This window comes from Electrona antarctica (assembly GCF_951216825.1).
Source record: "Electrona antarctica genome assembly, chromosome: 2".
Lineage (NCBI taxonomy): Eukaryota > Metazoa > Chordata > Actinopteri > Myctophiformes > Myctophidae > Electrona > Electrona antarctica.
Window position 1 is genome coordinate 4584939 of NC_136807.1, and position 26803 is coordinate 4611741.

The 26803-nt window shown below is 45.5% G+C and overlaps 2 protein-coding genes and 1 long non-coding RNA gene across 3 annotated transcripts; all 3 read right to left on the reverse strand.

Annotated features, from left to right (window-relative positions):
• Window positions 1-8382: 8382 nt before the first annotated feature.
• Window positions 8383-9511, reverse strand: LOC306937926. Its single transcript, XR_013791672.1, has 2 exons — window positions 9474-9511; window positions 8383-9443 (listed from the first exon to the last, which is right to left on the reverse strand). It is a non-coding gene; the product is annotated as an uncharacterized lncRNA (long non-coding RNA).
• A 3-nt stretch (window positions 9512-9514) lies between these two features.
• Window positions 9515-14234, reverse strand: LOC306914859 (keratin, type II cytoskeletal cochleal-like; the record flags this gene model as incomplete). Its single annotated transcript, XM_079492071.1, has 9 exons — window positions 13554-14234; window positions 11926-12134; window positions 11572-11632; window positions 11365-11460; window positions 11021-11185; window positions 10678-10803; window positions 10223-10443; window positions 10032-10111; window positions 9515-9573 (listed from the first exon to the last, which is right to left on the reverse strand). Coding segments are annotated over exons 1-9 (1584 nt in total), but the record flags the coding sequence as incomplete, so codon positions are not given.
• A 7151-nt stretch (window positions 14235-21385) lies between these two features.
• On the reverse strand, window positions 21386-24714 carry LOC306914866 (keratin, type II cytoskeletal 8-like; the record flags this gene model as incomplete). The annotated part of the gene is made up of 6 exons (XM_079492084.1): window positions 24067-24714; window positions 22694-22902; window positions 22325-22385; window positions 22118-22213; window positions 21774-21938; window positions 21386-21556 (listed from the first exon to the last, which is right to left on the reverse strand). Exons 1-6 carry the CDS (start codon window positions 24631-24633, stop codon window positions 21386-21388), a joined length of 1269 nt encoding a protein of 422 aa, XP_079348210.1. The 5' UTR covers window positions 24634-24714.
• Window positions 24715-26803: the final 2089 nt, after the last annotated feature.

The window sequence follows — 26803 nt, forward strand, 5'->3', positions numbered from 1 at the left end:
CTTACATTCTGTACTTTAATAATCCGTAAAAAACTGAAAAATTACTCTGGTCGAGATGAGGGCCAGACCCGGTCATTTAAAGACAGTTTTTTGCTAGACAGGTTTGCTAGTCTAGAAATACTCTTTTACAAGTAAAACCCCCAGATTCACCATTTTAATTTGAATTAAAGTACAAAAGTATTGTCATCAAAATATACTTTAACAGTAGACCTACCAAAGATCTACTTTTGAACGGCCTGTTCAAAATGATAAATTACACTAAAACCAAAAACTCCATGAGTTACAAAGTCCATAACACATTCCCATATTCAACCAATTATTTAACCTTCCTTTAACCAGTAAAAAACTAACTGATATTGATTTGTATCTTATGTATGAATGAGCAGATATATGTGATTATACGGGCACATTTCCTAATAATGATGACCCAATGAGGCAATCTGGTAAACTTCCCCTTCTTGAGATTCTAACTCCCTTTTCTGTGGAATGTCTTGACCTCCGACTTTCCAGTTACTGACAACATTGACGCATCAGGCCATTAGTGCACTTTTCCGTGGAAGAAAATTAATCTTCACTTTCCTACATTAATAACCGCATGGTCAGGGACCACATGCAATATCTTCAAGGACCACCAGTGGTCCACGGACCACCTGTTGAAAACCCCTGTACTAGACCAACAAGACTAGAGCAACAACATTCCCTATACGTCAAAGCAGGAGCAATGTGTGGGAAATGTGCCCATGACAATCCTTTTAAAGCTTATACTATAGGGGAATCACAGAAGCCAGTTTGAGTCTGGTCTGTAGCTCATTCCAACTAAGACCAGGGCCCGGCCGATACCCAGCCTCAGATTTGATTGTGGGTACGACACGAGCATTTGATCTGAGATTGAACATGCTCGAATTTAGAGCAGATAGAAGATGCAAGGTTACAGAGAATGGCTTTGTAAGAGAGCATACCAGTGTAGCAACCTGCGAGACAGAGTAGTGAGGAGTCCTAATAGGGGGAATTGGTAATGAACCTCATGTAGCATGAAAAAAAGGAGTCAAAGAGGTCAAAGCGACTGCTGTGGGCAGTTCAGAAACCCGTCTTCCAGTGACATCATCGATGGGGAATCCAAGATAAATAGAGACTGAAGGCTTTCTATTCCTGAAAAGTTACCATGTTATAATGGAAGCCATTGTTCTCACGATATATATATATTGTATATTATTATATTTTATTTCTTTGCCTAATTATGTCACTGGAAGACAGGTTTCTGAACTGCCCACGTACACTGTACAGTGTCTCATAGGAATGAGACAGGCCGAGAAAACAAATCCCCAGTTTCAGGAAGGCTTTCACTCACGTGAACTCTGTAGTTTCAGTTTATTTTTATTCATAGTGCAACATCACCCCAAGGGGTCTCTGTGCACTTCACAACAATACACAGCAAAAAGCAGAAAATACAATAGCACAATAACACAATAGCAAGCATAATACGATGTGTCAATACACATGGATGACATAAGTACCATACGTTAGGACACAGTTAAAAATGCGTTCAGAAAATCTATTCAAATAGCATATAGGGTTTTGAAACCACGGGGCAGAGCACGGTGAATATAGTGATTTCTAGGGGGAACCATAATGCAGGGAGAAAGGATGGGTTTTAAGTCTAGATTTAAAAATGTCTAGTGAGTTGGCATCTCTTACGGTTTGTGGGAGAGCATCCCAGAGACAGGGGGCATGATGTGTGAATGCTCTGCCCCCAACCGTTATTGTGTTGTGTTGTGTTGTGTTGTGTTGTGTTGTGTTGTGTTGTGTTGTGTTGCTGTATAAGGGCCATCTTTGATGATTGGGTGTCATTGGACATGATGGAAGCTCCTCCAATGACACAGCTTCAGGTTCCTCACAAACTTCTGGTTCTGAAATGTTTCATTCATGTAACAAGCTTTAACATTATACCGTTTTAGTTCTAAAAAACCACAACAACAACAACAGCATAGTAATTAGGCTACCATTATGTCAGGGTGTAGATTTCCAAGTTATATGAATGTAAAATTAGTCTAACCATGCATAAACAAATTGTGCAGAATAGAATATAGCCATAGCAAAATCTACATACTGTACTGTATACCTAAAATGTCCCACAGCACATCAGAATGACAATTGACAAATAACCATGTTGATCGTACACAATATGTTCCATTTTGACACAGAGCAAGCTGCAGTGCACAGCTGATTAATGTGAGTAGATTAGGCTACTGATGAGTGGGCAGCTGGCTCTGGCTAGGGCAGTATGATTGGACAATAAACCAGGCTGAGGTTGTCAAACCTTTGCGAACATTTTAATGTACTACAAATTAATGAAGCTAATTTGTATCACCTGGAAATAGTACATTTGAAGATGCAGTTGCAGTCGCTGCACAGAAAAGGGCATGTCCACTTGTCTTAGAGAGACTTCAGGCCTAAAATCTCTCAGATACTCAAGTCAAGTCTGGGCCACCCATGTTAAGAAGTGTTGACAATCTGTTCTTCTGTTCTACACAAACATAAATACAATTAAAGTCACTTTGATATCAATGAGATGCACATACGTACACATGCATGCTCACAAAATGAGACTTACGTCACTGTCCACTTTCTCTCCTGGTGCCAGGCTCTGCAGATCTATAAAGTCTGCACTTAAAAAATGGCAAATTTGGCCCACAATTGGAGGGGCCAGGCGACTGGGCAAGGTGAAGCCCATTGGAGGGGCCAGGCGACTGTGCAAGGTGAAGCCCATTGGAGGGGTCAGGCGACTGTGCAAGGTGAAGCCCATTGGAGGGGCCAGGCGACTGTGCAAGGTGAAGCCCATTGGAGGGGCCAGGCGACTGTGCAAGGTGAAGCCCATTGGAGGGGCCAGGCGACTGTGCAAGGTGAAGCCCATTGGAGGGGCCAGGCGACTGTGCAAGGTGAAGCCCATTGGAGGGGCCAGGCGACTGTGCAAGGTGAAGCCCATTGGAGGGGCCAGGCGACTGTGCAAGGTGAAGCCCATTGGAGGGGCCAGGCGACTGTGCAAGGTGAAGCCCATTGGAGGGGCCAGGCGACTGTGCAAGGTGAAGCCCATTGGAGGGGCCAGTCTTCTCTTGTCTCATACATGATACACTGAACATGGGCACAATGCTGCTGAGGAGCCCTTAAAACACATTTCCTGCCGGCATGTTTTCGGGCACCTTACCGTAGATTGCCAGGCAAAAACTACAAAATGACTATAATATTATAATGCACTATAATAATAATTTAATATTTTCCATGAAAACAAAATCACGTAGTTAGTAGCCTACAGTACAGTAGGATACTTGTTACTTCAAACATGAAAGTAAATTCAAGGCTACTGTGACATTTTCAATTAAACAATATATCTCTGATATATCTCTGATATAACCACTGCACTGGTTTATTTAAATATGATTTTTGACAATTTCTCTATTTTAGTTGCAAGTTCCAAATGAATGCCAAATAATGCAGGCACTCAAAAGCAGTGCTTTTGTATTGGATTTTTTTTTTAAGTTTTAAGTTTCTGATCATGCTTTCAGGCTGCACTGCAAGTCCACACTGACATTTGAATACACAATCGTTCTCACGATAACAATAAAAAGATGTTATTGAACGTGTTGAAGAAAACATATTGAACATATAAAAACAAAATCTGCCTTGATGATGTCACTGGTGGATGGGTTAACCCTTTGCTGCATGTCTCTTCCCCTCTCTCTCCCTTTTTCCTGTCCATCTTCACTTGATACTATCAACCAATAAAGGCAGAAAATCCAAAACAAATCTTTTAAAAAAAAGAGTACAACAAAGGAAGCACAATAAGACAAAAAACACGAAATAATGGCACAGCAGTGGATAACAAATAAGAAAGTGAAAAATACATAACAAAATACATAAAACGATAACGATAAAGGATTAAAAGCAGCTTTGTAGAAATGGGTCTTCAGGAGTGATTTAAAACGAGGAACCGAGTTGGCAAGCCTGATCTCCAGTGGCAGGGCATTCCACAGTGAGGGTGCACGGACTGCAAAGGCCCGATCGCCAATAGTCTTTTTGCAGCCTGTTTTTATTGTGAGTAGAGCTTTACCCGAGGATCTCAGCTCGCGGGCTGGCTCATAGGGGTCAAGTAGGTCCGAAATGTAGGACGGAGCAAGGCCGGACCTAGCCTTGAATGTAAAAGACAGAATTTTAAAATTGATTCTAAAAGAAATCGGCAACCAGTGGAGGGTGGCTAGGATAGGAGTGATAATATCACTCCTATCCTAGCAACCCTCCACTGGTTGCCGATGTCAAATTCTTGACCATATTACAACTAATCCAAAACGCAGCAGCCAGAATTGTAACAAACACCAGGAAAAGGGACCACATTACCCCAGTACTAGCATCCCTACACTGGATCCCTGTACATTTTAGGATAGATTTGAAAGTTCTTTTACTTGCTTTTAAAGTCAAGAAGGGTCTGGCGCCTTCCTATCTGTCAGACTGCCTCCATGAGTATGTCCCAGCACGCCCCCTCAGGTCACTCGGTACTGAACGGCTGATCGAAATTCCAACTAATGGCAAAAGACACGGCGAAGCTGCCTTTGCCAGCTACGTACCTAGGGTGTGGAACTCTCTTCCTCTCCATATCAGACTGGCAACCTCAGTTGATGACTTTAAGAAGCGGCTAAAAACCCACTACTATGACCTCGCCTTTAACTGATTCAAACTTTCTTGCACCGTTAAGAGGCGGGAAGCTGCATTCTGGACCAATTGTAGTCGGTGAATGTATTTTATAAAAAAAAGAGAATTGCAATAGTCTAGGCGTGAGTAGATGAAGGCATGGATAACTTTAGTTCAGTCAGGACAACTCAAGAATGGATGGAATATATATTTATTGAATATAAAATGAGCAATATACTTATTATGGTTTGGCGATGTATTGGATCTGCTTTTTAGGTACTCTGATCAAGCGCATCAGTCCCGACCATAGGGACTCGAATCCCCCGTACCTAAACAGTAGATCCAAAACGACAGGTGGTAGCTGGGGTGGAGGATGGTGAGCAGCAGGTTGTATACAGCAGCGCAGCAGAATCAGCAGCAGCAAGCAAGCAGGAGGAGTGCAAACCCTTCCAGTTTAAATAGCCGGTATGAAGATGGAGTGAGTCATGTGAATGAAAGCGTGATGCTGAGGCGTCCCAATAACGGCCGGCAGCGACTGCATTGAGGTTTCCTGAGGCCTCATTCACACATACCAAACACCAATCAAGCAAATGTTTGATCAAACATTTGTGTTTGATTGCTGATTGCTGGTGGTGTTCTGCCTCCCCCCATCAAACAAAAATGTTTGGTCAAACCATGTGACTCCCATTGGAAAGGCATTGTGGTGGCCTAAAAAAACAAAAAAACGACCAAACATTTGCTTGTTGTGTGTGTGTGTGTGTGCGCGCGTGTGCCTTATGTGTCTGTGTCTGTGTGGGTGCGTGCGTGTGTCCAAAGCTAATCTCACCAACTATACTATGTCAATCAGTGTTATATAGTGCTGCTAGCAGGCCAAATAGCTTCATTCTCAAATAATGTTTTCCAATTGTCATCAACTGGCTTTTTGTCAGGTGAAACCTGACTAATGAAAGCTCATGAAATGTAGACGACATCGTCAGCTCATGAAATGTAGACGATATCGTCAGCTCATGAAATGTAGACGACATCGTCATCATCTAGTCATACTGACGGCCTAGCCTGATTGGCCACACATGCTGCCTAAGCCAATGGGAGTGTAGTATGATTGCCTTCCTCCTAAACTATGCCACACACACAGCGAAAGGGTTGATTTCCACAACGCAGCGAGCAAGCTTTACCACCGCAGCCTCAAAACGACAACAGCTGCTAATGTTTTGAGCTGGACAGCAGGAAAGCCACAACAAAACATGTCATTGAACCACACACAGAACGTTGGATGTGACATACAAGTTATTATTTGTAAAATAATAATTATGGGGGGGGGATGACACACAAGAGACAAGAACATCACCACCAACCAGGCAAGCCAGGCATACTTAATGAACTGGTGGGCGTGTCCACACAAATACTGTACACTTTTTTTTTATCGTCCTCCTTATACCTGATGATCATGTTTTAGGGTGGAAAAAAATCACGGCACACTATAGTCATTGTAGCCTACTTTGTATTGACTGAACAAATAACACAATTATGAAATGTTGTTGCTGCAGCAACCTGCACATTTTCTTTCTTTAAATTTGTTTTCTTTTACACATCAATCTTCTTCCCTGAGAAAATCCTTCAAAAGTAAAACTGTCACGCTTCACTTGTCGATAATCCACTTTTGTTAACCCTGCCAAAGTTTTGACATGGAACACCTTCCGGGGCTTAATGTCAAAAAGAGTTCAGATTCACACTGTATTGTTGGATTCAATAGACTAACCGAAAATGTGGCAGTAAATATGATAGACATTCCAGGTTATGACGGATAGTTTACCTGCACCAGGTGCAAATCCTAACGAGTTCAGAGCTGAGGGCCTTTTCAACCTGCAGTTTGTTCCTGTCCGAGACCAGCAGTGCTGAGTCATCTGCGAACAAGTCACAAGCTGATGTCATGTAATTTACATATTAGGAACAGTAAAGGCCCTAGTATGCTTCCTTGTGGAACGCCACAGCTCACTGGGAGGGCGGGGGTCAATGTTGCGTTCACAACATCTTCCCTCCAGGTAGGATTGCATCCAGCTCACTGATGTTTTTTATTTTATTTTTTTATTAATGATGTATTTACCCAGGGAAGTAGCTGAGCACAGGTGCTCATTATCAGCAACGCCCTGCACATAGAAACACACACACACACGCACACACACACACACACACACACACACACACACACACACACACACACACACACACACACACACACACACACATTAAAACCTGGGAGCTGATACTATTGGGAGCTTATACTATTGGCCACTAAGCAGCTCCAGGGGGAGCAGTTGGGGGTTCAGTGCCTTGCTCAAGGGCACTTCAGCAGTGTTGGGTGAGTAATGACAATCACTTCCCCACGCAGATTTTTCCTGCCCGTCCGGGGAATCGAACCGGCAACCTTTCGGCAACAAGGGCGCTCCTCTAACCCTTAGGCCACCGCTGCCCCAGTGTGCTATCAAAACCAATTGCTTTTAGCTTGTTAACCAGTATGGAGTGGTTCACGGTGTCAAAAGCCTTTTGGAGGTCCAGCATGACCATGCCGCAGTATCTGCCAGCATCCACCTCGTGTTTGATGTGGTCACTCAAATAGAGGTTTGTTCCTGTCCGAGACCAGCAGTGCTGAGTCATCTGCGAACAAGTCACAAGTTGATGTCATGTCATTTACATACAGTATATTAGGAACAGTAAAGGCCCTAGTATGCTTCCTTGTGGAACGTGGGGGGGGGGGAGGCAGTGTTGCGTTCACCTCCACCATCTTCCCTCCAGGTAGGATTGCATCCAGCTCACTGATGTGCTATCAAAACCAATTTCTTTTAGCTTGTTAACCATATGGAGTGATTCACGGTGTCAAGCCTTTGGAGGTCCAGCATGACCATGCCGCAGTATTTGCCAGCATCCACCTCGTGTTTGATGTGGTCACTCAAATAGAGGAGGCATGTGTCAGTGGAGTGGATATGTTCTGAAGCCGGATTGAAATTCGTACATTAATTTTTTTGTGGCAAGATACTTTTCAACCTGTTCATAGACACATTTTTTCATCACTTTCGAGATGGAGCTAAGAATAGAAATAGGGCGTTAGTTGCCGGCTTCTAATTTGCTCCCTTTCTTGTGCAGGGGGGTTACTTTGGCCAGTTTGAAATCTTGGGGGACTTGTCCCTGTTTGATGGAAATGTTTATTATGTGGGTGATGATTGGAGCTATAGAGATGGCCGAGTCTCTGAGAAATTTGGAGGGAATATTGTCATAGCCAGTGGCCTTGTGGGGTTGAAGGGCACTCAGTCTTTTAAGTACCTCCTCAGTTATAGCATTGTTAGTTTAAAATCATCTTTACAAACTTTTTGTAGAAGGCTTTGATACACCAAAACGACCAGAGTGGGAGGGCAGTTTGTTAACCAGCATTGTTGCAATGTTTGTAAAGAACATCGAACTTTCTGCATGTGTACAATGTATGTGCTGCAAAGTACAGTTTACTACAGTACTGAACCTCATGTAAGTGAACGTGTCAAAATATCTGTCCATTGTGTTGTGGGAGTAAAGGGTTTGAATGTATATTCTGCTGCTGTCGCACGACTGCTGCCAACTGATGGGGGCATGATGCAAAATTCATAATACCTACTGTACAAAGCAAACAACTGCAAACGTAACGTTTAAAAGAAGACAGGGAATCAAAAAGACTTGTGTGTAACACAGATTTATTCAGGATGTTCTGATGGTATGCATTCAATCACATTCAATAAATCCGGACGTACCAGTCAGCCTCTTATATATTTTAGTTCAGAGTGAAATTGGGGAAAAAAGAGAAACACTGTTAAAACACTGTTTGAAAACCCTTAGTGGAGAACCCGATGTCCCTAGTAGGAAAGGGAACAGAAAAGATGCACTAGAGAATAGGGGTCGCCACTACTGGAGTGTTACTGGAGTGTCAATGGAGTGTTATGTAGGCTGCACGATGTCGCAACGCACAACATGATGGCAGCAGACAAGACATTACAGAGTCCAGGTCAGCAAATTGTTGTTACGATACTGGGTGTTGGTGGTAGTGCCAGCCATATGTGCTTTATCAGACTATGGTGTACAATATGGCATCTCAGCCAACATCTATGTAAGGCTACTGTCTACTGTCATTGTTTGATATGTGCTTGTTGTTGTTGCCTTTGGAGGATTCTCTGTCGTGCACTATTCTTATCCACGCAACAGCACATCCAGCAACAACAACAACAACAGCCCGGCTGACTGAACGAAGGAGGAATTACGAGACTCATATCTCTGCTGCCGGTCACATTTTGGCATAATAATCTCTCTGCCTCGGTTTGGAATATGTTGGTGAACTCAAGCTCTCTGAGCAGTGTTATGCGGATCTGTCGACTGCAGGCCCGGTGTGACCTCTGATATTCACCACTGAGTTTTGTGACTACTGTGTGGCTACGAAGCTCCATGTGCTCTAAATGTAAAATGAGACAAAATGCAACAGGGCTTTCGTTTTCTGGCGTATAGTGTAGTGCACATCAGGCAGTTCTCTGGGTCTGCAGTGGACATGTGGAGTATATGATGTGCTTGGCTGGGTGGTTGTCGGTGTCAGTGGAGGAAGGTGGAGGGTAAGTAGGAGGGTAAGTAAAGACTGTTGCTCTGTTTAGAAACGGCGTGATGATGAGACGCTGCGGGACGATCTCATGGAGCTGCTGCTCATGCCGCCGCCGAAGCCGCCACCACCACCGGCCGACATGGACATGCTGCTGCTGCCGTATCCGCCGCCGCCGCCCAGGGACATTCCGTAGCCGCCGCCGCCGCCGCCGCCGCCGCCACCTGACATGGACAGTCCGCTGCCGAAGCCGCCGCCGCCTCCGCTGCCGTAGCCGAATCCGCCGCCTGCATGGAGAGGAAAGTGACACGGAATGAGATCAAAGGCAAAAAGAGAGGCAAAATAGAATCTCATGGGTTGACGATGATATTTTAGGTATCATCATTCTTTATGTTGCTGTGTGTCAAAGAAAGTTGAAGAAATCACAGATTTGAGGCTTTGACCTTTGCTTTTATGACATTTCTGAGACCGTTCCATGTTCATACATATTTAGAGGCATGGAAGATGCTTCTAAACATGTAATCCATTGCTAGTTTGATCACTTCAAAAACGCTTTAATCTTAAAATAGCTGATAACCGAAAATAGCAAATCTGCAAACAGGCTCGCATAGAAGACAGGCTCGCTTCTATGGAATCCAAATGACTGAAATAAGTCATGGCGATCTATCGAGATGAGATAGAACCAAGAAATGATAATAAACCTCCTCCTAATGTTCTCTGCCACTATGATAAAGAATGAACTTACCGCCGCCGCCGCCACCGCCTCCGCTGCCGCCGCCGCCTCCTGTAACAGTGATGGTCGCAGTACTTCCACCAGCGTTGAGTCTGTTGAAATATTCACTCATTAGCGCCTTATAACTTATTTGCGATGCACTCTGTCTTCCCATTATTGCTTTGTTTCCTCTCAACTCCAGACTGGCTCATGGAGGATCTTACCTGAGCTCCTCTCCTTCCAGCAGTTTCTTGTATGTAGCGATCTCAATGTCCAGGGCCAGCTTGACGTTCATCAGCTCCTGGTACTCGCGCACCTGGCGGGCCATGTCCTGCTTGGCTCTCTGCAGAGCCTCCTCCAGGTCCTTAACGCGGAGCCTAGCGTCAGCCACAGCCAGCTCACCACGCTCCTCTGCCTCGGCGATCTGGATTTCCATGGCGGAGCGCTGGGAAGTTCAAAAGGCAGCAAGGTCATGATTGCTCCCTGAAATATTTCTTCATTTTTCAATTACTAGTTTATAGAATGATGGAATGATGATAATATGGACAACATAGAGTAACCAAGTCCAAATTGATGGTGCTGCTAGAGTGCTTTAAGGTCAACTCAAAGTACCGTAACATTGTCGTGTTGGAGCCTAAAACGGTTGGTTTGGTGAAAACATGTGGAGCTGTGGGTCTACCTGTGATTTGACATTCTCGATCTCATTCTGGAGGCGAGAGATCATGCGGTTGAGTTCAGCGATCTCAGACTTGGTGGTGCGAAGGTCCTCTCCATGCGTGGCGGCTGAAGCAGACATTGCCTGGAACTGGAAGAAGAAAACAAATTTGTATTGAACTCTCTTTCACTCAGCACTACTATCTCTACTTTTCTCTGTTGCTGATGGTACAGCAAGACAACTTCAGACAATAAAAACATATACATGTACACCTGTCGCTGTCGCTAAATCTAGTTCATGGTGGACATATCGTTCTTAGCATATGTACCTTAGTGGACTCCTTGACAGAAAAAATAGCTCTACATACCTTGGTCTCATACCACGTCTCGGCCTCTGCACGGCTGCGGTTGGCGATGGTCTCGTACTGAGCACGCACTTCAGCAACAATAGCATCCATGTCCAAGCCACGGCTGTTGTCCATCGACACAATGACTGAGGTGTCCTTGATCTGTCCCTGGAGTTCCATCAGTTCCTGAAAAAGGGGGATATGATGATGAGTTAGAGGTGAGCAAGAGGAAGAGATAGCTGATGTGCTGCTATAGCCATCTCTGAACATTTTTGTGTACTCCAAGGCCATTTGTAAGTTCCTATCAGGACTACTGAATAAAAACAATCACATTCTGAAATCAAGAGCACATAGTGAAGCCTTACCGCCTCATAGACACTCCTGAGGAAGTTGATCTCATCTTGAAGGGCGTCAACCCTGGCCTCAAGCTCAATCTTGATCATGTAGGCACCGTCCACATCCTGGAACAAGATTTCAGATTAACTGGTGTTTAGCTTTTGTCTTGAACCCACCTCCCACCCCACACATTAAATTAAACACTATATTTTCTGTTTGGACTGAATGACGCTCACCTTCTTGAGGAGCACAAATTCATTCTCCACAGTAGCACGCTTGTTAATTTCATCTTCATATCTGAAAGAAAAGAAAAAAATCTCAGCAATTAGCTATGTCTTAATATTAGCCCTGATCTTTTCCCCCAGATTTAATGTAAGTAGGCTTGTTTGCTATATGTGTTCTCTTGAGGGTTCAAAAGCAAGTCAAATCTGAAGTACCCTATACTGTAGTTTAGGGCTTAACCTTTTATGGTTACTTTGCTTTGGGTTAGGGTAGGGGGTTGGGATTTAGCTGTCCAAATACTGATATGTTGTACATTATTATTATTTTCATAGTTACAGTATGAACAGATTTCTGTCATTTGAACTCACTTGTTCTTGAAGTCCTCCACTAATCCCTGCATGTTCTTCAGCTCTCCCTCCAGCTTGACCCTCTCCCCGCCGAGCCCGTCCAGATGTCTGCGCAGGTTGGCAATGTAAGCCTCGAACATGCTGTCGATGTTGGATTTTGTGGTGGTCTGGTCCTGCAGGAGGGTCCACTTGGTCTCCAGCATCTTGTTCTGCTGCTCCAGGAAGCGGACCTGTATATAGGAAGTGACATCATACAATAAGTATAGGTTTCACAGAATTATTGGTGAAGAACAGTTCTAGGTCTCACTATTAGTAGAAAGTGGCATCATAAGATAAGATGTGCAATGGAATCAATCTATTTCTATTGCCTTGTTTTGTTTGTGTTATGGGAAATGTCTGTAATGTATTGTTGTGACTGCCACATTTATATGGAATGTAGAAGAAATGCAGGGCTTTCCTCAGATTAATTAACCCTCTGCCACACCTGTATGCCACAGTCCCACACAAAATGCCCTTTTATGTAGAGTACTGTACCCACATTGGTAGCAGTTGCATCAAGATAGCCCCTTAGGGCTGAGATGTTCTCTGGTGAATGCAATGCTACACAGCATCATGGGAATTACTCTGGTGAGGTCACGTTGTACAGGACAACTCAAGTGACTCAAGAGACAAGCTGCAAGTGGGACTGCTCTGCTCACATACGGTAACAGCCAAAAATACATTATAATAATAAGAAGAAGAAAATAACATGTCAGAGAAGAGCGCATTAGTTGAAAGCAAATGAGTTCTGAAGAGTAGGTTTAGGTTTGCTGAGTGTTGCCTCTACGTGTAACACTGCATACAGTGCCACACCCCAGCCCATCCCCACCTATCAGAGAGACTCATTTTAACACACCATTGCCTTTACATGTCAAGGATCGTGCAGTAGATAATATTACTGTGTAACTTTTACATATTTACTCTATTTACTATAATGATATCTAAAGTATGTGTACAAAAATAAATAAATAATATATACTGAAAAGTACAGAAAATGTTTATATCATATTGTTTCCCGTAATTTAGGCAAAAATAGTTGAGAGGGTGTTGTTTTGGACAGTGTGTGTACTAGTGTGAGTGTGCAACGTGAGTGTGTGTGTGCGTGATGAGCAGTGTGGTTGACTTCTCTCATTGGAGAAAATGTCCGGCATATAAACATTGGAACCAGTCTCTCATTATGCAATAACATGCCTAGGTCTGTGTAGTGATCATTTCATTTCAACAGTAACACTAAACTTGTTTTTTACCGCATGTTAAGATGTGAATACAATGTGTGTCAGTCTTTGCATGCGGGACCAACTTTCATGACAGTACCATCAGTGGCAGAATCAGCTTGGCTTCCGAGTCCCACTTAGCCACTTTCTTCTGCTTTGTTTAATGCATATTGTGAAGCCCTCAATGTGCAGGATATCAAAGTTAAGATCAGTTGCTGTGTAATATTTAATGATATTGAGGGCCACATATTGCAGGATCTTTGCAAGAACCAATGGTTGCATACAGTGCAACATGCACTGTACACAACTATTGATTGTTGCAAACATTAGGTATGCTGATACATTGTTCAATTCACCATACAAAATATCACGCATGCATCTGAATCCTATACTGACCTTGTCAATGAAGGTGGCGAATCGGTTGTTGAGGGTCTTGATCTGTTCCTTCTCCTGGGTGCGGACAACCTGGATGGTGGGGTCGATGTCGATGTCCATGGGGGCAAGCAGGCTCGAGTTGACTGTGACGGCTGTGATTGGGGCGATCATTCCACCGCCACCGAATCCTCCCATTCCTCCACCACCACCACCACCGAGCATCATGCCTCCACCGAAGCCTCCTCCACCGAAGCCGCCGCCGCCTCCTGCACCGAAGCCTCCACCGAAGCCTCCGCCGCCTGCACCGAAGCCTCCGCCGCCGCCACCTGCACCGAAGCCTCCGCCAAGGCCTCCGCCTCCGCCAAGGCCAAGGCCAAAGCCTCCACCTCCACCTCCGAGGGCTAGGCCGCCACCTCCAAAGCCACCTCCACCTCCACTACGCCTGACGCTCATGGAGGAGGACACACGGCTGCCGCCACCAAAACCTCCACCACCACCAGCTGCTGCAGAGCGGCTGGAGAAGCTCCTCGCTCCACCGCCGCCTCCACCCGAGCTGGAGGAACTGAAGGATGCTCTGTAACTACTCATGGCTGGTTCTGTTTCCTCGGCGAGATCCGAGGTGAAGGGAAAAGAAGGGAGGAGAGAGAAAGAGACAGAGGTGTCGGCGGGTGAGCTCACTAAGAGGAAAGTCAAGTTACTCTGAGTACCTTCTCCCTGTCCTCTGAGGGTTTTTATCTGAATCCTGAAGAGGAGGTGCTGGGATCCTCCTCCCAGCCGCCTCCCCTTTTTGCAGCCTGTTTTTATTGTGAGTAGAGCTTTACCCGAGGATCTCAGCTCGCGGGCTGGCTCATAGGGGTCAAGTAGGTCCGAAATGTAGGACGGAGCAAGGCCGGACCTAGCCTTGAATGTAAAAGACAGAATTTTAAAATTGATTCTAAAATAAATCGGCAACCAGTGGAGGGTGGCTAGGATAGGAGTGATATGGTCACACTTTCTTGCACCTGTTAAAGGACCACTTCACCACTTTTCAACCTAACTTCATATACTAGTCCTCACTAATAATCATGATAAAATGGCTACCATGCTGAGGCGGCCCAATAACGGCCGGCAGCCGTTTCCTGAGGCCTCATTCACACGTACCAAACACCAAGCAAATGTTTGGTCGTTTTTTTGGGCCACCACAATGCTTTTCCAATGGGAGTCACATGGTTTGATCAAACATTTGTGTTTGATTGCTGATTGCTGGTGGTGTTCTGCCCCTCCCCCCCATCAAACAAAAATGTTTTGTCAAACCATGTGACTCCCATTGGAAAAGCATTGTGGTGACCATAGGCGGCGGGTGGATTTTACCTTTGGGTAGGCTAGAATTGCCTACCCCAGATGGTCTAAAAATTAGTTACTTTGACCAATTTATTACCAATCTCGTACACCATTGCTCACGAAAGCAACACCCTTGACCCAATTATAGCCACTGCATCAAGCTTTTAATTAAAGTTCCCCCGGGCATTGTTTTGGGATATTTTGGCCGATATGGTTTTTTTTCTCAAGTCTCAAGTCAGTGTGGAGATTACCCGGCGGTGTTGCTGCCCGTCCCCTCCCCTCCCCTCCCCTCCCCTCCCCTCCCCTCCCGGCTCATGGCTCTTCACAGACGGGCCGACGTCACACAGACAGCAGCCTCTCCGCTAACCGTGTCAGTGTTGCTGCCCCTCCCGGCTCATGGCTCTTCACAGACGGCACAGAGACAGCAGCCTCTCCGCTAACCGTGTCAGTGTTGCTGCCCCTCCCGGCTCATGGCTCTTCACAGACGGCACAGAGACAGCAGCCACTCCGCTGAACGGTGTGAACTGTGAACCGTGTGGTCACTGGTGCTGCTGAGTGCTGACACTGACAGCCGACTCACAGCTTCTTCTTCTGTATTACTTTATCTTTGCCTTGAAAAAGACCGTAGGGCGTAGGCTATATCCATTTTGAGTTTTTCTTTGTTTTCCAAAACAAACCACCGCACGCTACTGTTTGCTACAAAGCGACTGGAAGGACGAGGTTTACAGACATACCAAGTAGCCAATGAAATGCTGATTAGGCTGGTTGCTGTATAGCCTACCCGATCAGCGATCACCAGGGGGCAGCGACAACACACACACACACACACACACACACACACACACACACACACACACACACACACACACACACACACACACATAGCCTTCTATATAATGCTGCGCACATATATTATTTAAAAAATACCCAGCATAGTTTTTGGGAAGGCTAAGCCTTGCCTAGCCTTACATACCCGCCGCCTATGGTGGTGGCCTAAAAAAACGACCAAACATTTGCATGATTGGTGTTTGATACGTGTGAATGAGGCCTGACTGAACTTGCTCTGCACATGCCTGTGACAGGCGCGGTGCTCATTTAAGTCGGGGCGTGAGAGGAAGGCTTTGATTTTGGCAATATTGCGAAGGTGGTAAAATGAGGACTGGACGACCTTTTTACGACCTGTGTGTGTGTGTGTGTGTGTGTGTGTGTGTGTGTGTGTGTGTGTGTGTGCGTGTGCGTGTGCGTGTGTCTGTGCCTGTGTCTGTGTCTGTGTCTGTGTGGGTGCGTGCATGTGTCCAAACATAATCTCACAAACTATACTATGTCAATCAGTGTTATATAGTGCTGCTAGCAGGCCAAATAGCTTAAAGGACCACTTCACCACTTTTCAACTTCTCTTCCTATAATTGGTCCTAACTAATGTTCATGATAAAATACCACCATTTTTTCCTACTCAGTCTGTGTCTCATAGGAAGGCTGTGGGCAGTTCAGAAACCCGTCCACCAGTGACATCATCGATGGTGAATCCAAGCTAATAGAAACGGCAGGCTTTCTTTTCCTGAAAAGTTGCAATGCAAAAGTTGAAGCCATCGTTCTCACGATAATAAAAATCTAAATATATTTAAAACAAATCTTGTTTAAAAAAAATCTGCCTAATGATGATGTCACTGGTGGACGGGTGTCCGAACTGCCCAAAGCCCTCCTATGAGACACAGACTGAGTAGGAAAAAATGGTGGTGTTTTATCATGAACATTAGTGAGGACCAATTATATGAAGAGATGTTGAAAAGTGGTGAAGTGGTCCTTTAATTCTCAAATACTGTTTTCCAATCGTCATCAACTGGCTTTTTGTCAGGTGAAACCTGACTAATGAAAGCTCATGAAATGTAGACGACATTGTCATCATCTAGTCATACTGACGGCCTAGCCTGATTGGCTGCCACACATGCTGCCTAAGCCAATGGGAGTGTAGTATGATTGCCTGCCTCCTAAGCTATGCCACACACACCGTGAAAGGGTTGATTTCCACAACGCAGCGAGCAAGCTTTACCACCGCAGCCTCAAAACGACAACAGCTGCTAATGTTTTGAACTGGACAGCAGGAAAGCCACAACAAAACATGTCATTGAACCACGCACAGAACGTCGGATGTGACCCCAGTGCCGTCTCCAGGCACAAATCAGCAGGGGGGCATACTTTTTTCCAAAGGGGGCACTTCATTTTTCAAACCCCCATATGTGTAACAAATAGTCGCCTATTAACAAAGTGATGCTTGAAAAAGGCTACAATTGTGCAGCAGCACCAACAACAAACAAAGAAACAAATATGTTGAGCATTATAATGTCTTCTGCATGCATATATTACCTTGTATTTCTATTATACAATTAATTTGAACATGTATATATTTACAATAATCATAAAGAATTTACAGATTTAACATTTGTAAAACATTAAAGTATTGGTAGGGTACTACTGGCCAATCTGGACTGGAGGGGCACAAAATCCAGTGCCCCCCAGTGCCCCCCTGTAGAGACGGCACTGTGTGACACACAAGTTATTATTTGTAAAATAATAATCATGGGGGGGGGGTGACACACGAGAGACAAGAACATCACCACCCACCAGGCAAGCCAGGCATACTTAATGAACTGGTGGGCGTGTCCACACAAATGCTGTACACTGTTTTATTTTTTTTATCGTCCTCCTTATACCTGATGATCATGTTTTAGGGTGGAAAAAAATCACGGCACACTAGAGTCATTGTACTTTGTATTGACTGAACAAATAATAAGTAAGTAAGTAAGTAGCCTTGCCGAGCCATGAGGCCAGGAGCCTATCTCCTGTTTCTGTAGCGTGAGGCAGCTTCATGTACAAGTACACTCCCTGGACATGACACTAGTATGTTGCAGGGACTTACCCCAAATCCAACCCTTGATGCTGAGTGTCAAGCAGGGAGGCACTGGGTCCCATTTTTACAGTCTTTAGTATGACCCAGCTGGGGATTGAACCCCGACCTCCCAGTCTCAGGGCTGACACTCTAACCACAAGGCCACTGAGTTGGTACATGTACTTTGTATTGACTGAACAAATACTGAAATGTTTTTGCTGCAGCAACCTGCACATTTTCTTTGTTTAATTTTGTTTTCTTTGACACATCAATCTTCCTCCCTGAGAAAATCCTTCAAAAGTAAAACTGTCACGCTTCACTTGTCGACAGTGTTGCGTTCACCTCCACCATCTTCCCTAGAGGTAGGATTGCATCCAGCTCACTGGTGTGCTATCAAAACCAATTGCTTTTAGCTTGTTAACCAGTATGGAGTGGTTCACGGTGTCAAAAGCCTTTTGGAGGTCCAGCATGACCACGCCGCAGTATTTGCCAGCATCCACCTCGTGTTTGATGTGGTCACTCAAATAGAGGAGGCATGTGTCAGTGGAGTGGGATGTTCTGAAGCCGGATTGAAATTCGTACATTATTTTTTTTGTGGCAAATGTTTTCATCACTTTCGAGATGGAGCTAAGAATAGAAATAGGGCGTTAGTTGCCGGGTTCTAACTTGCTCCCCTTGTGCAGGGGGGTTACTTTGGCCAGTTTGAAATCTTGGGGGACTTGTCCCTGTTTGATGGAAAGGTTTATTATGTGGGTGATGATTGGAGCTATAGAGATGGCCGAGTCTCTGAGAAATTTGGAGGGAATATTGTCATGGCCAGTGGCCTTGTGGGGTTGAAGGGCACTCAGCCTTTGTATTGAGTTTTTCAAACACCTAGGTTTTTGTAGAAGGCTTTGATGTGCTCTACACCAAAACGACCAGAGTGGGAGGGCAGTTTGTTAACCAGCGTTGTTGCAATGTTTGTAAAGAACATTGAACTTTCTGCATGTGTACAATGTATGTGCTACAAAGTACAGTTTACTACAGTACTGAACCTCATGTAAGTGAACGTGTCAAAATATCTGTCCATTGTGTTGTGGGAGTCTAGGGTTTGAATGTATATTCTGCTGCTGTCGCACGACTGCTGCCAACTGATGGGGGCATGATGCAAAATTCATAATACCTACTGTACAAAGCAAACAACTGCAAACGTAACGTTTAAAAGAAGACAGGGAATCAAAAAGACTTGTGTGTAACACAGATTTATTCAGGATGTTCTGATGGTATGCATTCAATCACATTCAATAAATCCGGACGTACCAGTCAGCCTCTTATATCTTTTAGTTCAGAGTGAAATTGGGAAAAAAAGAGAAACACTGTTAAAACACTGTTTGAAAACCCTTAGTGGAGAACCCGATGTCCCTAGTAGGAAAGGGAACAGAAAAGATGCACTAGAGAATAGGGGTCGCCACTACTGGAGTGTTACTGGAGTGTCAATGGAGTGTTATGTAGGCTGCACGATGTCGCGACGCACAACATGATGGCAGCAGACAAGACATTACAGAGTCCAGGTCAGCAAATTGTTGTTATGATACTGGGTGTTGGTGGTAGTGCCAGCCATATGTGCTTTATCAGACTATGGTGTACAATATGGCATCTCAGCCATCTATGTAAGGCTACTGTCTAATGTCATTGTTTGATATGTGCTTGTTGTTGTTGCCTTTGGAGTATTCTCTGTCGTGCACTATTCTTATCCACGCAACAGCACATCCAGCAACAACAACAACAACAGCCCGGCTGACTGAACGAAGGAGGAATTACGAGACTCATATCTCTGCTGCCGGTCACATTTTGGCATAATAATCTCTCTGCCTCGGTTTGGAATATTTTGGTGAACTCAAGCTCTCTGAGCAGTGTTATGCGGATCTGTCGACTGCAGGCCCGGTGTGACCTCTGATATTCACTACTGAGTTTTGTGACTACTGTGTGGCTACGAAGCTCCATGTGCTCTAAATGTAAAATGAGACAAAATGCAACAGGGCTTTCGTTTTCTGGTGTATAGTGTAGTGCACATCAGGCAGTTCTCTGGGTCTGCAGTGGACATGTGGAGTATGATGTGCTTGGCTGGGTGGTTGTCGGTGTCAGTGGAGGAAGGTGGAGGGTAAGGAGGAGGGTAAGTAAAGACTGTTGCTCTGCTTAGAAACGGCGTGATGATGAGACGCTGCGAGACGATCTCATGGAGCTGCTGCTCATGCCGCCGCCGAAGCCGCCACCACCACCGCCGGCCGAGATGGACATGCTGCTGCCCCCGTATCCGCCGCCGCCGCCGCCGCCCAGGGACATTCCGTAGCCGCCGCCGCCGCCGCCACCTGACAGGGACAGTCCGCTGCCGAAGCCGCCGCCGCCTCCGCTGCCGTAGCCGAATCCGCCGCCTGCATGGAGAGGAAAGTGACACGGAATGAGATCAAAGGCAAAGAGAGAGGCAAAATAGAATCTCATGGGTTGACGATGATATTTTAGGTATCATCATTCTTTATGTTGCTGTTGTTTGATGTGTCGAAGAAAGTTGAAGAAATCACAGATTTGAGGCTTTGACCTTTGCTTTTATGACATTTCTGAGACCGTTCCATGTTCATACATATTTAGAGGCATGGAAGATGCTTCTAAACATGTAATCCATTGCTAGTTTGATCACTTCAAAAACGCTTTAATCTTAAAATAGCTGATAACCGAAAATAGCAAATCTGCAAACAGGCTCGCATAGAAGACAGGCTCGCTTCTATGGAATCCAAATGACTGAAATAAGTCATGGCGATCTATCGAGATGAGATAGAACCAAGAAATGATAATAAACCTCCTCCTAATGTTCTCTGCCACTATGATAAAGAATGAACTTACCGCCGCCGCCGCCACCACCTCCGCCTCCGCCGCCGCCTCCTGTAACAGTGATGGTCGCAGTACTTCCACCAGCGTTGAGTCTGTTGAAATATTCACTCATTAGCGCCTTATAACTTATTTGCGATGCACTCTGTCTTCCCATTATTGCTTTGTTTCCTCTCAACTCCAGACTGGCTCATTTTTAGACCATCTGGGGTAGGCAATTCTGGCCTACCCAAAGGTAAAATCCACCCGCCGCCTATGGTCACCACAATGCTTTTCCAATGGGAGTCACATGGTTTGATGGGGGGGGGGGGGGGGGGGGGCAGAACACCACCAGCAATCAGCAATCAAACACAAATGTTTTGATTGGATCTTACCTGAGCTCCTCTCCTTCCAGCAGTTTCTTGTATGTAGCGATCTCAATGTCCAGGGCCAGCTTCACGTTCATCAGCTCCTGGTACTCGCGCACCTGGCGGGCCATGTCCTGCTTGGCTCTCTGCAGAGCCTCCTCCAGGTCCTTAACGCGGAGCCTAGCGTCGGCCACAGCCAGCTCACCACGCTCCTCTGCCTCGGCGATCTGGATTTCCATGGCGGAGCGCTGGGAAGTTCAAAAGGCAGCAAGGTCATGATTGCTCCCTGAAATATTTCTTCATTTTTCAATTACTAGTTTATAGAATGATGGAATGATGATAATATGGACAACATAGAGTAACCAAGTCCAAATTGATGGTGCTGCTAGAGTGCTTTAAGGTCAACTAAACGTACCGTAACATTGTCGTGTTGGAGCCTAAAACGGTTGGTTTGGTGAAAACATGTGGAGCTGTGGGTCTACCTGTGATTTGACATTCTCGATCTCATTCTGGAGGCGAGAGATCATGCGGTTGAGTTCAGCGATCTCAGACTTGGTGGTGCGAAGGTCCTCTCCATGCGTGGCGGCTGAAGCAGACATTGCCTGGAACTGGAAGAAGAAAACACATTTTTATTGAACTCTCTTTCACTCAGCACTACTATCTCTACTTTTCTCTGTTGCTGATGGTACAGCAAGACAACTTCAGACAATAAAAACATATACATGTACACCTGTCGCTGTCGCTAAATCTAGTTCATGGTGGACATATCGTTCTTAGCATATGTACCTTAGTGGACTCCTTGACAGAAAAAATAGCTCTACATACCTTGGTCTCATACCACGTCTCGGCCTCTGCACGGCTGCGGTTGGCGATGGTCTCGTACTGAGCACGCACTTCAGCAACAATAGCATCCATGTCCAAGCCACGGCTGTTGTCCATCGACACAATGACTGAGGTGTCCTTGATCTGTCCCTGGAGTTCCATCAGTTCCTGAAAAAGGGGGATATGATGATGAGTTAGAGGTGAGCAAGAGGAAGAGATAGCTGATGTGCTGCTATAGCCATCTCTGAACATTTTTGTGTACTCCAAGGCCATTTGTAAGTTCCTATCAGGACTACTGAATAAAAACAATCACATTCTGAAATCAAGAGCACATAGTGAAGCCTTACCGCCTCATAGACACTCCTGAGGAAGTTGATCTCATCTTGAAGGGCGTCAACCCTGGCCTCAAGCTCAATCTTGATCATGTAGGCACCGTCCACATCCTGGAACAAGATTTCAGATTAACTGGTGTTTAGCTTTTGTCTTGAACCCACCTCCCACCCCACACATTGGATTAAACACTATATTTTCTGTTTGGACTGAATGACGCTCACCTTCTTGAGGAGCACAAATTCATTCTCCACAGTAGCACGCTTGTTAATTTCATCTTCATATCTGAAAGAAAAGAAAGAAAAAAATCTCAGCAATTAGCTATGTCTTAATATTAGCCCTGATCTTTTCCCCCAGATTTAATGTAAGTAGGCTTGTTTGCTATGTGTTCTCTTGAGGGTTCAAAAGCAAGTCAAATCTGAAGTACCCTATACTGTAGTTTAGGGCTTAACCTTTTATGGTTACTTTGCTTTGGGTTAGGGTAGGCGGCGGGGGTTGGGATTTAGCTTATATATGTCCAAATACTGATATGTTGTACATTATTATTATTTTCATAGTTACAGTATGAACAGATTTCTGTCATTTGAACTCACTTGATCTTGAAGTCCTCCACTAATCCCTGCATGTTCTTCAGCTCTCCCTCCAGCTTGACCCTCTCCCCGCCGAGCCCGTCCAGATGTCTACGCAGGTTGGCAATGTAAGCCTCGAACATGCTGTCGATGTTGGAGCGTGTGGTGGTCTGGTCCTGCAGGAGGGTCCACTTGGTCTCCAGCATCTTGTTCTGCTGCTCCAGGAAGCGGACCTGTATATAGGAAGTGACATCATACATTAAGGTTTCACAGAATTATTGGTGAAGAACAGTTCTAGGTCTCACTATTAGTAGAAAGTGGCATCATAAGATAATATGTGCAATGGAATCAATCTATTTCTATTGCCTTGTTTTGTTTGTGTTATGGGAAATGTCTGTAATGTATTGTTGTGACTGCCACATTTATATGGAATGTAGAAGAAATGCAGGGGTTTCCTCAGATGAATTAACCCTCTGCCACACCTGTATGCCACAGTCCCACACAAAATGCCCTTTTATGTACAGTACTGTACCCACATTGGTAGCAGTTGCATCAAGATAGCCCCTTAGGGCTGAGATGTTCTCTGGTGAATGCAATGCTACACAGCATCATGGGAATTACTCTGGTGAGGTCACGTTGTACAGGACAACTCAAGTGACTCAAGAGACAAGTTGCAAGTGGGACTGCTCTGCTCACATACGGTAACAGCCACAAATATATAATAATAATAATAATAATAATAATAATAATAATAATAATAATAAGATGAAGAAGAAGAAAATAACATGTCAGAGAAGAGCGCATTAGTTGAAAGCAAATGAGTTCTGAAGAGTAGGCTTAGGTTTGCTGAGAGTGTTGCCTCTACGTGTAACACTGCATACAGTGCCACACCCCAGCCCATCCCCACCTATCAGAGAGACTCATTTTAACACACCCTTGCCTTTACATGTCAAGGATCGTGCAGTAGATAATATTACTGTGTAACTTTTACATATTTACTCTATTTACTATAATGATATCTAAAGTATGTGTACAAAAATAAATAAATAATATATACTGAAAAGTACAGAAAATGTTTATATCATATTGTTTCCCGTAATTTAGGCAAAAATAGTTTACATTGTGATTTTACTGGATGCAATCCCCTCTCCCCTGTGTGCAAAGAGAGGGTGTTGTTTTGGACAGTGTGTGTACTAGTGTGAGTTAAGATCAGTTGCTGTGTAATATTTAATGATATTGAGGGCCATATATTGCAGGATCTTTGCAAGAACCAATGGTTGCATACAGTGCAACATGCACTGTACACAACTATTGATTGTTGCAAACATTAGGTATGCTGATACATTGTTCAATTCACCATACAAAATATCACGCATGCATCTGAATCCTATACTGACCTTGTCAATGAAGGTGGCGAATCGGTTGTTGAGGGTCTTGATCTGTTCCTTCTCCTGGGTGCGGACAACCTGGATGATGGGGTCGATGTCGATGTCCATGGGGGCAAGCAGGCTCGAGTTGACTGTGACGGCTGTGATTGGGGCGATCATTCCACCGCCACCGAATCCTCCCATTCCTCCACCACCACCACCACCGAGCATCATGCCTCCACCGAAGCCTCCTCCACCGAAGCCGCCGCCGCCTCCTGCACCAAAGCCTCCACCGAAGCCTCCGCCGCCGCCGCCTGCACCGAAGCCTCCGCCGCCGCCACCTGCACCGAAGCCTCCGCCAAGGCCTCCGCCAAGGCCAAGGCCAAAGCCTCCACCTCCACCTCCGAGGGCTAGGCCGCCACCTCCAAAGCCACCTCCACCTCCACTACGCCTGACGCTCATGGAGGAGGACACACGGCTGCCACCACCGAAACCTCCACCACCACCAGCTGCTGCAGAGCGGCTGGAGAAGCTCCTCGCTCCACCGCCGCCTCCACCCGAGCTGGAGGAACTGAAGGATGCTCTGTAACTACTCATGGCTGGTTCTGTTTCCTCGGCGAGATCCGAGGTGAAGGTAAAAGAAGGGAGGAGAGAGAAAGAGACAGAGGTGTCGGCGGGTGAGCTCACTAAGAGGAAAGTCAAGTTACTCTGAGTACCTTCTCCCTGTCCTCTGAGGGTTTTTATCTGAATCCTGAAGAGGAGGTGCTGGGATCCTCCTCCCAGCCGCCTCCCCTTTTTGCAGCCTGTTTCTATTGTGAGTAGAGCTTTACCCGAGGATCTCAGCTCGCGGGCTGGCTCATAGGGGTCAAGTAGGTCCGAAATGTAGGACGGAGCAAGGCCGGACCTAGCCTTGAATGTAAAAGACAGAATTTTTTAAAAATTGATTCTAAAAGAAATCAGCAACCAGTGGAGGGTGGCTAGGATAGGAGTGATATGGTCAACCTTTCTTGCACCTGTTAAAGGACCACTTCACCACTTTTCAACCTATCTTCATATACTAGTCCTCACTATAAATAATCATGTTCTGCTCAGTCTGTGTCTCATAGGAGGACTGTGGGCAGTTCAGAAACCCGTCCACCAGTGACATCATCGATGGGGAATCCAAGCTATTAGAAACTGCAGGCTTTCTAGTCCTGAAAAGTTGCAATGCGAAAATGGAAGCCATCGTTCTCACGATAATACAAATCTAAACATTTTTGTAAAAAAATATTGTTTAAAAAAAATCTGCCTAACGATGTCAGTGGTGGACGGGTTTCTGAACTGCCCACAGTCTTCCTATGAGAAGCAGACTGAGTAGAAAAAAATGGTGCCATTTTATCATGATTATTAGTGAGGACCAATTATATGAAGATGGGTTGAAAAGTGGTGAAGAAAAGTGGCGGGCTGCTGCATTCGGGACCAATTGTAGTCGGTGAATGTATTTAAAAAAAAGACAGGAGTAAAGGGAATTGCAATAGTCTAGGTGTGAGTAGATGAAGGCATGGATAACTTTAGTTCAGTCAGGACAACTCAAGAATGGATGGAATATATATTTATTGAATATAAAATGAGCAATATATTTATTATGGTTTGGCGATGTATTGGATCTGCTTTTTAGGTACTCTGATCAAGCGCATCAGTCCCGACCATAGGGACTCCGAATCCCCCGTACCTAAACAGTAGATCCAAAACGACAGGTGGTAGCTGGGGCGGAGGAGGGTGAGCAGCAGGTTGTATACAGCAGCGCAGTAGAATCAGCAGCAGCAAGCAAGCAGGAGGAGGAGTGCAAACCCTTCCAGTTTAAATAGCCGGTATGAAGATGGAGTGAGTGTGTGATTGGCTGAGTGAATCATGTGAATGAGAGCGTGATGCTGAGGCGTCCCAATAACGGCCGGCAGCGACTGCATTGAGGTTTCCTGAGGCCTCATTCACACGTACCAAACACCAATCAAGCAAATGTTTGGTCGTTTTTTTGTTTTTTTGGGCCACCACAATGCTTTTCCAATGGGAGTCACATGGTTTGATCAAACATTTGTGTTTGATTGCTGATTGCTGGTGGTGTTCTGCCCCCCCCCCCCCCCCCCCATCAAACCATGTGACTCCCATTGGAAAAGCATTGTGGTGACCATAGGCGGCGGGTGGATTTTACCTTTGGGTAGGCCAGAATTGCCTACCCCAGATGGTCTAAAAATGAGTTACTTTGACCAATTTATTACCAATCTCGTACACCATTGCTCACGAAAGCAACACCCTTGACCCAATTATAGCCACTGCATCAAGCTTTTAATTAAAGTTCCCCCGGGCATTGTTTTGGGATATTTTGGCCGATATGGGTCTTTTTCTCAAGTCTCAAGTCAGTGTGGAGATTACCCGGCGGTGTTGCTGCCCGTCCCCTCCCCTCCCCTCCCCTCCCCTCCCGGCTCATGGCTCTTCACAGACGGGCCGACGTCACACAGACAGCAGCCTCTCCGCTAACCGTGTCAGTGTTGCTGCCCCTCCCGGCTCATGGCTCTTCACAGACGGCACAGAGACAGCAGCCTCTCCGCTAACCGTGTCAGTGTTGCTGCCCCTCCCGGCTCATGGCTCTTCACAGACGGCACAGAGACAGCAGCCTCTCCGCTAACCGTGTCAGTGTTGCTGCCCCTCCCGGCTCATGGCTCTTCACAGACGGCACAGAGACAGCAGCCTCTCCGCTAACCGTGTCAGTGTTGCTGCCCCTCCCGGCTCA